The sequence below is a fragment of the Vidua macroura genome, chromosome Z, assembly GCF_024509145.1.
Source record: "Vidua macroura isolate BioBank_ID:100142 chromosome Z, ASM2450914v1, whole genome shotgun sequence".
Classification (NCBI taxonomy): Eukaryota; Metazoa; Chordata; class Aves; order Passeriformes; family Viduidae; genus Vidua; species Vidua macroura.
The window spans coordinates 66935425-66950508 of record NC_071611.1 but is presented as its reverse complement, the minus strand read 5'-3'; the positions used below and the strand labels follow the sequence as shown (position 1 = coordinate 66950508).

The 15084-nt window shown below is 40.2% G+C and overlaps 1 protein-coding gene across 3 annotated transcripts; it reads left to right on the top strand.

Annotated features, from left to right (window-relative positions):
• The first annotated feature begins 2297 nt into the window (after positions 1-2297).
• On the top strand, positions 2298-14600 carry RFESD (Rieske Fe-S domain containing). 3 transcript variants are annotated; one of them, XM_054003872.1, is made up of 4 exons: positions 2298-2608; positions 11316-11496; positions 11587-11621; positions 11827-14600. In XM_054003872.1, exons 1-4 carry the CDS (start codon positions 2495-2497, stop codon positions 12118-12120), a joined length of 624 nt encoding a protein of 207 aa, XP_053859847.1. In that variant the 5' UTR covers positions 2298-2494; the 3' UTR covers positions 12121-14600. The 3 variants fall into 3 exon arrangements, with proteins under 3 accessions (XP_053859847.1, XP_053859849.1, XP_053859848.1); XM_054003874.1 differs by lacking the exon at positions 2298-2608 and adding an exon at positions 9956-9997 and having other exon boundaries at positions 11827-14599; XM_054003873.1 differs by lacking the exon at positions 2298-2608 and adding an exon at positions 10285-10705 and having other exon boundaries at positions 11827-14599.
• Positions 14601-15084: the final 484 nt, after the last annotated feature.

Sequence of the window (15084 nt, the reverse complement as noted above, 5' to 3'; positions counted from 1 at the left end):
CTATCCAAGAAGGTTTGATACCAAAAAAAAAAAAAAAAAGGAGGGAATTTTTTCTTCTGAGTGCATTCCCTGGTATGAACTCTAAAGGGTAAAGAAAATTACATTAACTATGAACTGATGAGTGATGGAAAGGTGGCAAGTGAGGTAATGAAGTGCTTGTGCTTGTGCTGTAAGGTTAAAATACTTGGAACAGTGTCATTGTAACTGTAATACTAAAACATTACAGTAAATTACAAGAACTATTTCCCATGGTGGAGCACAATTTTAGTGCTTAACTGTTTTGGGGTTCTTTATGAGATCTTACAAAATCAAATTCTGTGCAGTATCCTTTGTAAGTTGTCACTTGGATGGTTAGTGCCTATTCCTGGGGAAATGTGTGTAATAGAAGCAATAGCAACACAGACTCTAAATTTTTCAGGTTTGTTCTCCTTATTTTGCTGCAGCGGGCCTTTTTACTCTCAGAGATTATTAGAGAAATTTCAAATAGTAAAAACTGAAGTGTTAATTTGGAAACATATCTCCTAAACTACAAAAAGAGCAGAGTATGAAATTGATAAGAAGGCTTATCTGATCTGTATTCTGGAAAAAATGAAGACAGGAAGAAACTTATGCACCTGATGCTATATCTAATGTCTAATGCTTAATATAGGAAAGTGTTATGTTAAATATAGCTTTTGTTTGAAATTATTACTTTAAAAAGAGATGCAGACTGAAAAATAAAATTTAAAAAAGCACATTTTCTTAATAAACATTGTAGATTTCAGCAGGAGAATCATCTTCCTTCAAGAGCTGTGCCAGTGTTTATCTGACAGCATCTCTCACAAGGGTTTAGTCTCTCAGATGTTGTAGAACTGGTCTGATTGTAATGAGAGCATTTTAGCTCTAACAGCATAATTGGAAATTGGATTTTTCTTTCCGTCGTGTCCTTTGGGATCTTCTACAATTGAGCTATTGGCTGTTTTGATGGATAATTGTGATGGTAATGCTGGTGGTGTAATAATAATAATAATAATAATAAGGAGGATGATCATAAGTATGTCTTGCAGTTGAATAGCAGTCTGAGACAGTTATTTGGGAGAATTTTGATGAAAAGCCCCAGTATATGCCCAGAACAAACCCATTATCCACCTGTGTGGAGCTGATAATCGGCAAAATGATATTTTTTTCTCATTCTATTCAAATTTCTTGCCTTAGGAAAGCAGGGAAGAGACTTTTTGTGGGAAGGGAAGTTCCAGAAAGGACAGTTCAAGGAAAGGAAAGTCCAAGGAAAGGAAAGTCCAAGTAAAGGAAAGTTCAAGGCAACTTCAAGGCAAGTTCAAGGAAATGAAAGGAAATTTCAAGGAAAGTTCAAGTGGGAAGGGAAGTTCAGGGAAGGGAAGGGAAGTTCAGGGAAGGGAAGTTCAGGGAAGGGAAGGGAAGTTCAGGGAAGTTCAGGGAAGTTCAGGGAAGTTCAGGGAAGGGAAGTTCAGGGAAGGGAAGTTCAGGGAAGGGAAGGGAAGTTCAGGGAAGTTCAGGGAAGTTCAGGGAAGGGAAGTTCAGGGAAGTTCAGGGAAGTTCAGGGAAGGGAAGTTCAGGGAAGGGAAGTTCAGGGAAGGGAAGTTCAGGGAAGTTCAGGGAAGGGAAGTTCAGGGAAGTTCAGGGAAGGGAAGTTCAGGGAAGGGAAGTTCAGGGAAGGGAAGTTCAGGGAAGGGAAGGGAAGTTCAGGGAAGGGAAGGGAAGTTCAGGGAAGGGAAGTTCAGGGAAGGGAAGTTCAGGGAAGGGAAGTTCAGGGAAGGGAAGGGAAGGGAAGTTCAGGGAAGGGAAGGGAAGTTCAGGGAAGTTCAGGGAAGGGAAGGGAAGGGAAGGGAAGGGAAGTTCAGGGAAGGGAAGGGAAGGGAAGGGAAGGGAAGGGAAGGGAAGGGAAGGGAAGGGAAGGGAAGGGAAGGGAAGGGAAGGGAAGGGAAGGGAAGGGAAGGGAAGGGAAGGGAAGGGAAGGGAAGGGAAGGGAAGGGAAGGGAAGGGAAGGGAAGGGAAGGGAAGGGAAGGGAAGGGAAGGGAAGGGAAGGGAAGGGAAGGGAAGGGAAGGGAAGGGAAGGGAAGGGAAGGGAAGGGAAGGGAAGGGAAGGGAAGGGAAGGGAAGGGAAGGGAAGGGAAGGGAAGGGAAGGGAAGGGAAGGGAAGGGAAGGGAAGGGAAGGGAAGGGAAGGGAAGGGAAGGGAAGGGAAGGGAAGGGAAGGGAAGGGAAGGGAAGGGAAGGGAAGGGAAGGGAAGGGAAGGGAAGGGTCATTTCCATGTGTCCTGTCATGAATCCCAGGAGAAGAGATCAGCACTTCCCTCTCCACTTGCCCCAGATGATGGCCAGTTTATGAAGTTCCACATGGCCAAATTTTCTACCAAAATGCTTTCTTTGAGCAGGGGTGGCAGGATGCTTCCAATATTTAGTACATCTTTACTTCAGGACAAAGGTAGAGTGAGAGAAGGCATGTGGAACTATCAGCAGAGGAGAAGAGACAGTGATGGTGAAGCTGGGAAGAAGCAGATGTGGGCCAGAGGTCTGTGCTCAAATGTCACCTCTTTGCTTGTATCCTGTGCCCTCACGTTCTCCCAATGTCCCACAGTCACAGAACCAGGTAGGCTTTTTGCTGATCTTAAACAGAAGGAAATTGTTGCTATACTTAGCTGTATTTTTTTTTTTTCAGTACCACTCTGAAATGCATGGTTTAGAACAGTCTGCATGGTGCTTGTTAGAAGTGTCAATTTATGTAATAATTCTGTCTGTAGTGTATTGTGTATATATGAACCTCCAATGTGACGTAGTTAGACACAACAGAAATTTCTTTTTTCTGTTAACTTTTCTGTGCTGCTGTAGCTTTTCAGTGTTTTCAGAGTACAGAAGACTCTTGTTATATGGAAAACTAACAAATAATACTTGCTAAGAAGTAAATTCCAAAGTAGTGGATGTTTTTATTCTGCTCACATCATGTCTTCAGGCACCACTATCTATTATAAAAATGTAAACAGCTTACAACAGCTTTCACTGCATAAAGGCATCAGCATTGTCTGCTGCTGAAGAATGAAATATTAGGTTTGAAAATAAATTATGTTTACTTAAAACAAAATGTCAACTTACGGAATTTATGCAACTCATGGCTTTTTCTATTACAGAACTGTAAAATCTCTGTGTGCAATAAAACCAGAAATACTTGGAAACAAGGATATACAAATGAATGCTGAGAAATGTGAATGTCATTTTTAATAGGGTTGTGGTTATTTTTTTGTAGAAATGGTGAGAAGTTTTTGGGGATAAGGAGAGCATGGAGGGAAAATACTTGCAAAAAGCAAAATCTAGTTTGGACATGAAGGAAAACTTTCTAGGTGCTAATTGCTAAGTTAGATGTGTCTTGCAAAGCAGGGATTCCTTTTTTTCAGGTCAGAGACAGAGTTATAACATGTCTGTTCAATTTTTGTCTTCCTTAATCCAGTTAGAATACATAAATTCCATAGGTTGCTGAGGTCCTTTCCACCACTACTTACACATTCCCAGTATGTGAACCACCATTTACTGATGAATGCCTCCATTTACTGACCATTTGCTGATTCTTCTGGAGGGCAACTGTGTTTTGAAAATTATAAAGATGAATCTCTCTTTTGAGTGCATTGATGAGGAACTTGAATTAAATTGTAAGTCTGCTGGGGAGGTAATACAGAAAAGAGTACCAACAAAATATGTTTGTGAAACCTTGTGATGTTGAGCAGATGGTCCTCTGCATTTTGCACAAGCTGGCACTTTTTCAGAGCATGTGGCTTCTTTCATAGCCTGAATTACCACAGACAAACAACACGATTATCTTACACTTCTTTAAAACTAAATGGATTGACACCTGTAAAAAAGAGTACTATAAAATTGGTCTGAAGTACTGAATTCTTTCTATCAAGGTGTCAAGATCTGTCATGCACTGTCCTGAAGACCTTTCTAGACTAAGTGAATTTCCATATTATTCTGTAGTCTCACTTATAGTTATGCTACAGTTAACGAGATGCTATACCAGTGTTTCCGTACTTTCTGTAGAGTAAAATTGTAGGAGATTATTCTGCAGTACCTCTCTTAAAAAAAGACATGAGCTGATGAAGCATATATTTCTGGCTCCTAGGCTTTGTTTCCAGCTAATTTTTGCAGGCATCTTTTAAATTAGCTTGATATATGTGGAAGCAGAGGGAGAACGTGAAGGAGGTAACAGTGCTGTGTAACAGATGAGCATCTGGTGTTTCTTGGACCACAGACTGAAAACTATATGATAAAAGATTTTAAATTACATCTGATTTTTTGGTTTAGTTTTGGGTGTTTTTTGTGATTTTCAAAAAATATGTTGAATTTAGTTGCTAAAGTATTGTCATTTCTTCTTACCTTTATGTAACTTATAAAGCTATTAAAATGCCTAAGTGGTTGCAGAGGTGCACCCAGTAGATTATTACTCATTGTACACCAAGAATTGCACAGGAGAGTTCTTAGAGCAGGAAGTGAGAAAATTGAAAGCATTTTATTATGCTGTATGTACTGGGACAGATGGCATGCTTGGTAGGTATTGCTCTGATTTAAAAAAAAAAAATACTGATAGACTGGTCTTTGGCGGGGGTGGGGGGGAGAAAAAGAGGCCTGGGAATAAGTCATATGAATGTTGCTTACCCAGTCTATAAGACAAATTACTGGATAGCTTTTGAATTTTTTACAAGATGAAGTCAGAGCACTCTGAAAAGTAATCACAAGAAGCAGTCAGAGGCACAGTAACTGCAGTAAAACCTGGCATGTTTTATGTGACTCATGTGCAAGAGGAACTAAGGAACTAACTAAAGAACTAACAAGAGGACCAAATGTTGACTGAAATTATGGAAATAGTTGTGAATGGGACAGATGGGCAAAGTAGAACTGGAGGGAGAGAAAAATTTTAGGGCATGGATGATGTGCTGTTGTGCATAGACTAAACAGTAAGGTTACTCTTGAAGTCTTCCTTAGCAGCATATTATTGACAGTTTAGAAAAAAGAATTAATTGGGCATTCAGAATTCCTTCTAGTTTGCAGTAAGGTCTTCATACATAAATATGATAGTGCAAACTGGTCTTAATTTACAGTACTTTCAAAGTAATTTCTTGATTTGAAAGAACAAGAACTGCCTTGCATTCTAATATGAGAATCTTGAATTAAAAAGCCAGGTTTTTTCAGCAATGTTAGAATTATAAAATAATTTAAAAGACACTTAATTACTCTTCCACATTTTATGAGGGGAAAAAAAAATTCCTAACAGGAACTAAGGCTTCCATAGGGATGTAGGCATGGGAAAGAGAAACTTCCACTGATTATATGATAGATACTGCCAGAAGGTGGATACTGCCAGAAGTCCTTCACCCTGAATGTAGTGTCAGGCCTTCTGATGTTCTGTTTTGCTGCTGTTGAAAGCACTGTAAGTAGTTATGCTAAAAATGACAACCACACTTCACTGGAAGTGCATCTGTGGATGCACCTGTGCATCTCCTTGGAGACTGTACATTAATCTGGGCTGAAGGCTTTGGGCTCTGCCTTCTGTGGCACAGAGGGGAATTTCCAACCCTCTAGGGTTGGAAACCAGGATTACCTGGGGTTTGCACACTTCCTCACTGGTACAGAAGTTGGAAGGAATCTTTGTCTTGTGGCACATGATATATTTTCAGCTCTGTGAGATATTTGGCTTCTTACAAAGACAATTTCCTTATTTCTACTACTGTCATCAACACAACTACAGGGAATTATTAGATTCAGAATTATTTGTTGTTAAAAAAGGAGGTTTAGACAAAAACAATCTTTGCTAGCATGCCTAACAGTTCACTATAGAAATGATAGTGCAAATGCATCCAGGAATAATATTAAAACTAACAGGATGGTGGGTTCATTAGCTTATCAAAGAAACTTCCATTGTGAAGGGTCATGTGGAAGAAATGTGATAAAGACTCCATACAGGAAATGTACAATTGATCTGGACAAGAAGGATAATATGCAATAACATCATAATAAGATATTATAATGGGTATAGTTCTTACCTCCTTGGATATGCAAGCACTCATTATAAGACAGAAAATGAAAGAAACAAGACTGATATTAAATTACCTAAACACACATGGAAATTAATATTAATAGTAAATTTTTGAAGTGACCTGTGATAAAATATGTAGGAGATTAATCTTATTGAAACTAAACTTGAGATGAGTCAGTGTTGAAGATTTATCTGAGATCATTTAAGCTACTGCTCAGGAAAACATTCTTTGCAATACAGACTGCAAAACTTGCCCTTTCAGAACTGTTGTATGTAAACTGCAGTTTCTGGAGAGAACATGGAGCAGGAGATAAAGCTGCACTTCTGGCAGTGAAAGACAGTGAAAAATCCTGTATTGTTTCACTTTGATTTTCTAAAAGCAGAACAAAAGATTTATCTGTCTCTTCTCAAATATTTTGAACCAGTTATCCAGTTGAAAATAGGATATAAAATCTGAATAGCTTTGTCTTCCAACTATTTATATCAAATACCTATATACATGATGAGTTTTAAAACTCTTGTTTTTAACTTTGTGCCTTTTGTCCAAATAATATAATTGGTCTGCAAGAATTCAATGTAGTGCTGCTTGGGTTTTTTGGGAGAAGTAATTGAATAGAGGAGTGTACACTCTTTTCTTGTTAAGCATGAGAAAATGCACCCTGGAGGAGCTACCAGTGCTCCTGGGGATAGGCTAAAATCCAAAGGAGTCTTGATTAGCTGGAAAAAATATCTGAAATCAATCAGGTAAAATAATCAAACTAGCTTGAAGTCAAAGTAAAAAGGAAAGGGAAAAACACTAAAATGGTGAACAAAAAACTGTCTAGGCTGCATTTTTGCAGTTCAAAAAAAGCACAATACACCTGGAAATTTTAGAGAAATTGAAACAGAGCATTAGCCAACTACAAGATGTGGTGAAGAACTAAATGAGTGATTTGTGGTATGACTTAAAGGAGTGGTGTTTGTAAGACACAAGAGGCAACTGTTTTATTAACTGCAGTGAATACTCAAGGTATTGACTCTGCTTTCTGACTTTATCTTTTAAGAAGGATTATAAAAAGATGAGGGCATTTGGAGGAAAATAATATAAACAAGGGACCTGTGAATTATATCAGCTGTCAGAGGAACCTTGAGGAGTCCTCTGCAGTGACTAAGCCTTCACAGCCTGGAAAATGCTGCCACCAAGAGCAGGAAAAAGAAATTGTTTTGGTTTTCAGGCAGACCTTTTCTGATGAGCTATTTGGAGGAAAAAAGTGAAGAACTCCAAGAATTTAAACAAGAAAACAGCCTGCTGTCCTAGGGTGGCTGTATGATGCCTTTATCCTCAGTCGTCTGCCCTGTTTATGTTGAAGTCTTGTTCCAAGAGTGAAAGGAGGAGGGAAGAAGCTCAGGGTTTGTTTTCAAAAAACTCATTCCCTCCTCCACATTCCTGCTCCGGGACGGTGTTGTCTGCGGACGGACGGACAGCGAGACAGAGCTCTCCTTTGCTTTTTCTAGTTAGTTTTAGCTAGCCGAGGCAGAGAAGTTCCGTGGACTGTGGTTTTTTTCCCTTTCTCTGGACCTGCTCTGGACTGAACACCAGAAGAGCATCAGCAGCTCACATCTGTAGCCCAGCGGGCCGGGCCTGGGCCGCGGCATTGCCAGCGCCGGAAGGACTGGTCAGAGACTGAGTGAGCTGAGCTGCAGCCCGGGGGGGGGGATTTGCTCTGAATGTGTCTCTCTTGGAGTGGCAAGAAGTCTTATTGTTTAATATTGTCTAAGTTCTCTTGTATAATAAACAGGTTTTTTCCACTTTTTTCCTCCAGAGGTATTTTCTCCGGAACTGGCTGGGAGGAGGGGCCAATTGAATCTGCTTTCCTAAAGGAACCCTTTTGTGGGGGGAAGGGGAATTCTTTCCCCAGACTTGCCCTGAACCAGGACACTGCCAAGCTATCTAAACTCTGCCACTGGAATTCAGTTCAAAATATTTGTCAGGAATGGCCAAAGTAGATGTGATCCTGCACAAGACTGGGAGGCTGGCACAAGTGCCTTGGGAACGTGCTTTACCGACCCTTTCTGTCTAGGGCGGGGGTGGTTTAGGCTTCATCATTATTACTTAAAAAGCAGCCACCCAGCTTTCGATGTCACCTGCTTTGGTTTGTCAATTGTTTTTGTATCCATAGCTGTCATTAACGTGCTGAGGGTTTTGATAACACAATTGCTACCAGCTGTAAACTTTGCAAGTTGCTCTTGCCTGACCACACAGAAACAGAGCTCTCACATCACAGAAAAGTATAGGTTTTATTTGTAATGTCAAAATGATGAAAAAAAGAAAAAATCAGCTGGTTCAGTGAGCGTAGTTAAAAATCTTATGAACAGCAATAGAGCTAAATGAGGAGGATACAGTCTCAGAGCAATATTTCTTCATTGCTTTGCCTTAAAACATGCCAGGCAGGAATAACTATAACAATGTTTTAGAAACCTTTTGCCATAAGCAGGGCAGGTTTTAGACATAAACATCCCATTGCAGCGTGCCTGTTGCCGTCCCCTATTCAGTCTGTGCAGCTCATTAATTAACTAATGCAAGAATTGCACCAGCCTGCTTGAAATGAAATGGTCACAAGCATGCTTTTCTGGTAAGTTTAAACAACAGCAACCACCAAAAAATACCCAACAACAACAATATGACCAAAAAAAAAAATATTCCCAGACTGGCAAATTTTATTCCTGAATGAGGTATCCCAAAATCCACAAATATGACCAAAGTATTGGTAAGGCTTTGTAATGATAACAAAACCTCGGGTTCTGAATGAGAATAATGACTGGGCAATTTGTGTAGCAACAACTGCCATTCTGCTGATATTACCCACTTATTTAAGTTTGACATGGAAACATAGAGGGGAAAATAAAATAAAATAAAATAAAAAATAAAATAAAATAAAATAAAATAAAATAAAATAAAATAAAATAAAATGTGCCCCGCAACAGGGGTATTTTTCCTTTAACCCAAAATGGGGAAAAATTATTCAGAGCAGGGAACAGCAGTGAATTACCACAATTCACAAATCCAGCTCTGTTTCCAGCTGGAGAAGGAATGCTTACGCTGCTTGCAAACCTCTTGGCCTTCCTATCAGGTGTTACCTGGCAGCAGGAACAATTCCATCCGTGCTGTCTGCATTGACTCAGAAAATATCAAAGCAGCCAAACTCTTAAGCAAATATCAGGAAAAAACGGTTAGAAGTCTAACTTACTCTGCATAAACCTGGAAATAAACTTTTCTCTTACTGACTGAAGTGTGCTCACTTCCACAACTCGAGTTACTCTGAAGGCTCAGGATTCTGTCTTGGGATCTGTGAGGAGGTGATGTGACCAGTTTCCTCTTATCTAAGGGAAGAAAGTTGCCTTGAGGGTTTTCTTTTGGAGGGCCCCTGATGTGCCAGTGTAGTCCTTAGTCTACATTTGTTCGTAGATAAGCGTGGGAGTACCAGCTGTGAAAGAAACGTTTTGGCTACTGATTGCTTGCACAATTTAGGCTACTCAGGGTCCACTATGTGCTGCTGGTGGTCTCAGCCAGGGTTCAGAATGAGAGCCTGGATAATTTATTTGTGCAAAATCCAAGCTGAGTGTAAGAAGTCATCACTAAATGAGCTGGAGGTTTGGTGTATTCTAATACATATAAAGAGATATGTGTGTACACAAATACATATGTGTGTGTGTTTCTGTTTCAGAGATGTATTCATTTATATACACAGGGTTTTTTAGAGGCGTCTTAATAAGTGAGGTTTTAACTACAGGCTTCTGCATTTTAGTACCTTTGCCAATTTGGAAAGTTTTTAGGAGAGTCAGCCAAAAGGTGATAGCAAAAATTGGGGATTTCCTACTCTGGTTCCTGTGGTTAGCTTGCTTATCTCCTGAAAAAACTAAGTGTGAATGCCTTACTGGATCATTCTGTGAGTCTGGCAGTGACATTTCACTTTCTGGGTAAGACTGGGTGGCAGTTCCTTGAACTAGAAAGCAGGGAGTTGTCTTAGCAGTTGATCACATGCAGTTCAGTTAACAACTGGTCTTGAAAATGCCACAATGGCACTTAAACCGGTCTTCCCAGCACGCTGGCTTATGAGGAAACCTGCATTTGCTGATTCTGAGGACAGCCACGTGTGCCTCTGAGCAGGGTTTTGGGAGCAGGAAGCAGTAGTGGGCTCACTGGTGAGGACAGCAGCAGGGGGAACTGGAAGCTCTGCTCTTCTCTTATCAAGCCAGCCCCAGCATGTCCCTGGCTCTTATCAGCCCTGGCAGAGGCGGTTTCTGACGCGTTGAGCCCGTAAAGTCCTGTCATAGGGTGCTATAGGGCCTGGCCCCTGTTGCCTCCTGCTTGCACTTAAAGAGGGGCTGAGAAGCACCTTGTGACATATGGGAACAAGGCAGGGCAGTGGTGACAGACCGTGAAGGGAGGCAATGCTGGACCTCATCATTCTCAGCCTTCATTTCTTCATCTGCTTTCTCATCTCCATTGCAATCTGGTATGGACCAAAGGTACAGTGCAGCCCCCTGCAGCCAGAGAGACACCCCCTCCTCCCCCAGTCCATGGTTCCCCTTTCTGTGTTTACAAAGACCTGTTTTAGCTTTATTTTTCTGTGGAAGCAAGGTTATATTGGGAATTTGGGAAGAACTGGAATGCAGTAGCTAATTGTAAGTAAATTTAATGGGAAGGTTGCTTTCATAAAACTGCTTATATTCTCTCCTGTGAGAGGGAGAGTCTATTATATGTTTGAAATATGTAAGAGGAGGGAAGGAAAGGCAGGAATATTTGCTAGAAATGTCAGGTTGAATACAGCTTCTCAATAAAAAAATGTTTTCTCTCCTTTACAGAATAATATTTTATTTACTAAAATCACTTTATATTTCTAGCCATAATATCATGTAAAAGTATTAGATTTACATGTAAATGTTACCTGTTGCATACTTGTACTGTATAGTATTTTACATTTGCCATCCTTATATTTGTTTGCACATGCGTTTTGAGGACCGAAAGTGGTTTAGGTGCGGAGTAAACGAATAGTGATTGAGAATTTATCTTGCCTGAGCCTCAGGTATCTGGTTTCCAACAGCTGTTTTTCCTTATCCTGTCAGTTCTATTAGTGAACACACTAACTGAACATTGTCACCAAGTTCTTGTGCTTTTCTACCTCTGCATGTTGATAGTCTTTCACTGAAACCTTTTCTTGCTCTCCTCATTTGAAATACAAATGTGAATTGCTTTACAAGTGACCATTTCATTTATTTGTCCGTGTGTTTTAAGAATGGATATTCACACAGCTCAAGCACAGGAGGAGCCGAAATGGAGCCAGATGGTCTTATACTCATTGGCAAAGAGGAGGACATAAAGAAGTCCCAAAGAATAACAGCCAAAGTCGATGGCAGAGAAATTGTTGTTTTCTATCATGAGGGGAAATTTCATGCTCTGGATTCTCGCTGCTACCGTAAGATATTTGCCTGCGTGATCTCAGTGTTGTTAGAATTAAGCATAAAATCTGCTGCATAAATTAATATGGTATTCTGCCATGTTTCAGATGAAGGAGGCCCTTTATGTCGTGGAGAAATAGAGGTATGTAAGCAAAATAAAAATAATGCAGAGGCATAGAGTAATGTGAAAACTCCAATGGAGTTTTTGTAATGCTTTTATGTGAACATTACATAGGAATAAACCAATCATATACATATAACCTCAGACAGCCATACAACCAAATTACCAAACATACCTTTTGTCCCAGAGGATTACTTGCTATCTTTTCTTCTTCTTCTTCCTGCAGGATATTGATGGACAAGCGTGTATTGTTTGTCCTTGGCATAAGTTTAAAATCACCTTGGAAACAGGAGAAGGATTGTACGAAGGAATAAATCCTCTGGAGCCATCACCAACACCAAAGTGGCAATCAAAAGGAGTCAAACAAAGGATTCACAAGGTCACAATAGACAATGGAAATGTTTATGTGAGTCCTCCAGATTTGTCTGTGAGCTTTGACTCTGATTATTTTGCTGAAAAGTACAAAAATGGTGGTGAATTAGCTATGGGAAAACCAAGCCACTCAGAAGCCACAGAATAGGTCATGGCCAGACAACAGAATCCTGGGGAATGCACAAATGAAGAATCTTTGTTGGGAAATAAAAATATACTGTGCCATGAAGATTGTCTCCAAATTAAATTCTAATATTGTTATGTTAAAGCATTGAAATATATATAAATGAGTAAGATAAGAAGCCCTGCATTGTCAGAAATGTGACTGATTTTGTGCTGAGGATTTTTTTTGCACTTGCATATATATCCAGCTTATAAAACTTACTACATAATTAAAAGTAGATAGTCAGGTGTAAAGGTTATCTTTATATACTTAACAGTTTATATTTCTAATGCCTCTGGTAAAAATGACATGGAAATTTTAAACTTTTGAGATATTTGTGCGATCTCTAGCTATTTATTAAATGCCACAAAGGGAAGCACAGAACTTCAGAATATTTTTGTGCACTCTTTATGCCTATTTGTACATTACTACCTTGAGTATATAGATGTATTTCTTTTCCTTCTTCTCACTGAATTCCTCTTGTTAGTTCATCAGATAATGCAGGAAGGATTTGTTATGTATAACTTGTTCTTCCTGGTTCTTTTGGTTAAAGAGGGAGCTGTTTGGTGTGATATGTGAACTAGTAGCCCTTGTTTGTTTGTTTTTCTTTATTGTAACCACATTTTTCTACATTCATTTGAAAAAAAAAAAGCGCTTTCTGTGTAGAGGCAAACCCTGTGTTTTTCTCTATATGTTCGCTGTCCAATATCAGATCTGCCCCAAAAAACCCTTCCAAGGAAGTTTCTGTCTGAGCTCTTCTGCACTCCAGGATGTGGTGGGTTCTCCTGTTCAGCCTGTGGAGTGCAGAGACACCCCGTGAACACAGAGCATCACAGAATCATTGATGCTGGAAAGACCATTAAATCCAACCATTAAATCAGCACTGCCGAGCCTAGCACTAAACCCTGTCCCCAAATGCCACATCTACACTTCTTTTAAATATGCCATCCTGCATGGCTGCAATTCTTCAGTGTGGGGTTTTTTTATGTGATTTGTTGGGGTTTTTTTTGCAAAGTTCATTCACAGCCAGGTTCAGTTTGAAATGCCTGCTCTTCATCTCTAAGTTTCTCTTGTGTTTGCAGCAGGCTGTCTTGCTTTTAATGTATGTCACGAGTAACTAGGCCTTTGTCAACACTGTTGTTGATACAAAAGTATTTAGAAGTAGTGAGGCAGAGGGAAATTTGTACAGCATTGATCACAACAAATAAAGCAAAGTACACAAACAATTAATTTCACTACAGCTGAGTTGAGAGGAAACCTCCTCTGGTCATGCCACCTTGACATGGTTTTTGCAGCTAACAGAGAAAAGTGGCACCTTGAAAGTGCTGTTGAGCTGCCCTACCCCAGTTCTGCATTTAATAAGAACTAGAGCACAGAAATGCTTTTCTTGTCATCCTCCTCTTCCTCCTCCTTCTCTTCCTTTCCCTGACCACTCAGCCAGCCAGTGCCAATTATCAGATGCAAATGCCTGCCTTCCTTCAGGTGAATCACATCTTGATTATCTGCTAGAAAATGCTGTTGTGTACTGACCAGTTCTGTGATTTGTTGGTTTTTTTTTATTACAATTTGTTTGCTTTTAAATGAGTATGTCAACTTCTCCTCTTGAAGCAGGAAGGTCGAGCAGGTGCCTTCCTGCCATCTACTCCAGCTGGTGCCCCAAGGGGCTTGGGTGGTGTCAGGAGGATGAAGAATTGCTGCTCTTCCCTCCCTCCTCACCCAGCTACCTGCACCTGACATTAAACTTGACCACAAACGTTGTGTCCTAATAAAAGACACGGATCATATAAAAGGAGAGTATTGCAAGGTCTTCAGATACACCTGCATTAACTCATGTGATTGCTGAGACAGTATTTTTTTTACTTTTCTTGAAGTAGTACATTACTAGAAATTGACTCTTTAAATTAATAAAGATGCTGTTCAGTTTAAGAAAGCACTGACTCTGAACAATATGCTATTATGTGTATGATGTTTAGAAGAATGATGGAAATAGGAAGTTTTATTTCAAAGCTTAATGGACATGTTGACACTGGTGGAAGAGTGCTCAGGATTCTGCAGAATTACATTTACTGGCTAAGATTCAGAAAAGTGTTTAATCACGAGCTTACATTTAATCATATTGAATAAATGCAACTGCATGTCCAGACATAGGTAAATCCTTTTTCTTCAGTACTTCTCATGCATAATAACTATCTGCAAGAGTTTATGGTTGTAATGAACAGTTTCCAGGTGTTCCCCAGAGACGCGGGCAGGACCTTCCTAGTTCCCATGGCAACACTAAAAAAACTACTAACTCTAGCTAAGTACCCATATTGAAATGCTAATTAGCTAATTGCTCTGTTTGTTTTCTCCAAACTACCTGGAGATAACTGGCCTCCCACCCCTCCACGCTGCCATTCTGGGACTAACATGCAAATAAAAACCCCTTAGGATCATGGGAGTATTTTTAGGAGATAAAAAGGACTATAAATCAAAAACTGAACACAATAGAGAAGTCTAGACAAATGCCCTAGCTGAGGAAGAGGGAAACACATCCCCTGATTGACTTTTAACCGTCGCCATCACCTAAGAAAGAACAGACTATATTAGGCTCTGAGAAGCAGGGAGATAGGGACAGAGAGCCCTGGTGCTGCCACCACAGAAGGAGCGGGGACAGCTCTTGTTCTGGACTTCAGCAACAGACTCTGCACACCACGCCTCCTCATCCTCTGGCCACTGGTGTGCCACAAGAAAAGAAGAAAGGACAGCTGCTGCTCTGGACTCCAGTGACAGACTCTGCACACCTCCTTCCTTTTGGCTGCCTGGGAAAGCTACGACCGCGGGGGCGAGCTCTGCGTCAAGCCCCCTGCCCAGCTGATCTTTTTAATAAAGAGCTGAACATTAATAAAGGCATTGGCCCTGTTCATTTCAATGGTTATTTTGCTGCATTGGCCCTGTTCATTTCAATGGTTA

Bases quoted from the DNA above. Each gene is read 5' to 3' on its own strand.
- RFESD (XM_054003872.1), top strand. From the start codon at position 2,495: ATGGTGAAGCTGGGAAGAAGCAGATGTGGGCCAGAGGTCTGTGCTCAA. The intron at 2,609-11,315 runs GTAGGCTTTTTG...GTGTGTTTTAAG, and splicing joins TCCCACAGTCACAGAACCAG to AATGGATATTCACACAGCTC. The intron at 11,622-11,826 runs GTATGTAAGCAA...TTCTTCCTGCAG, and splicing joins TATGTCGTGGAGAAATAGAG to GATATTGATGGACAAGCGTG.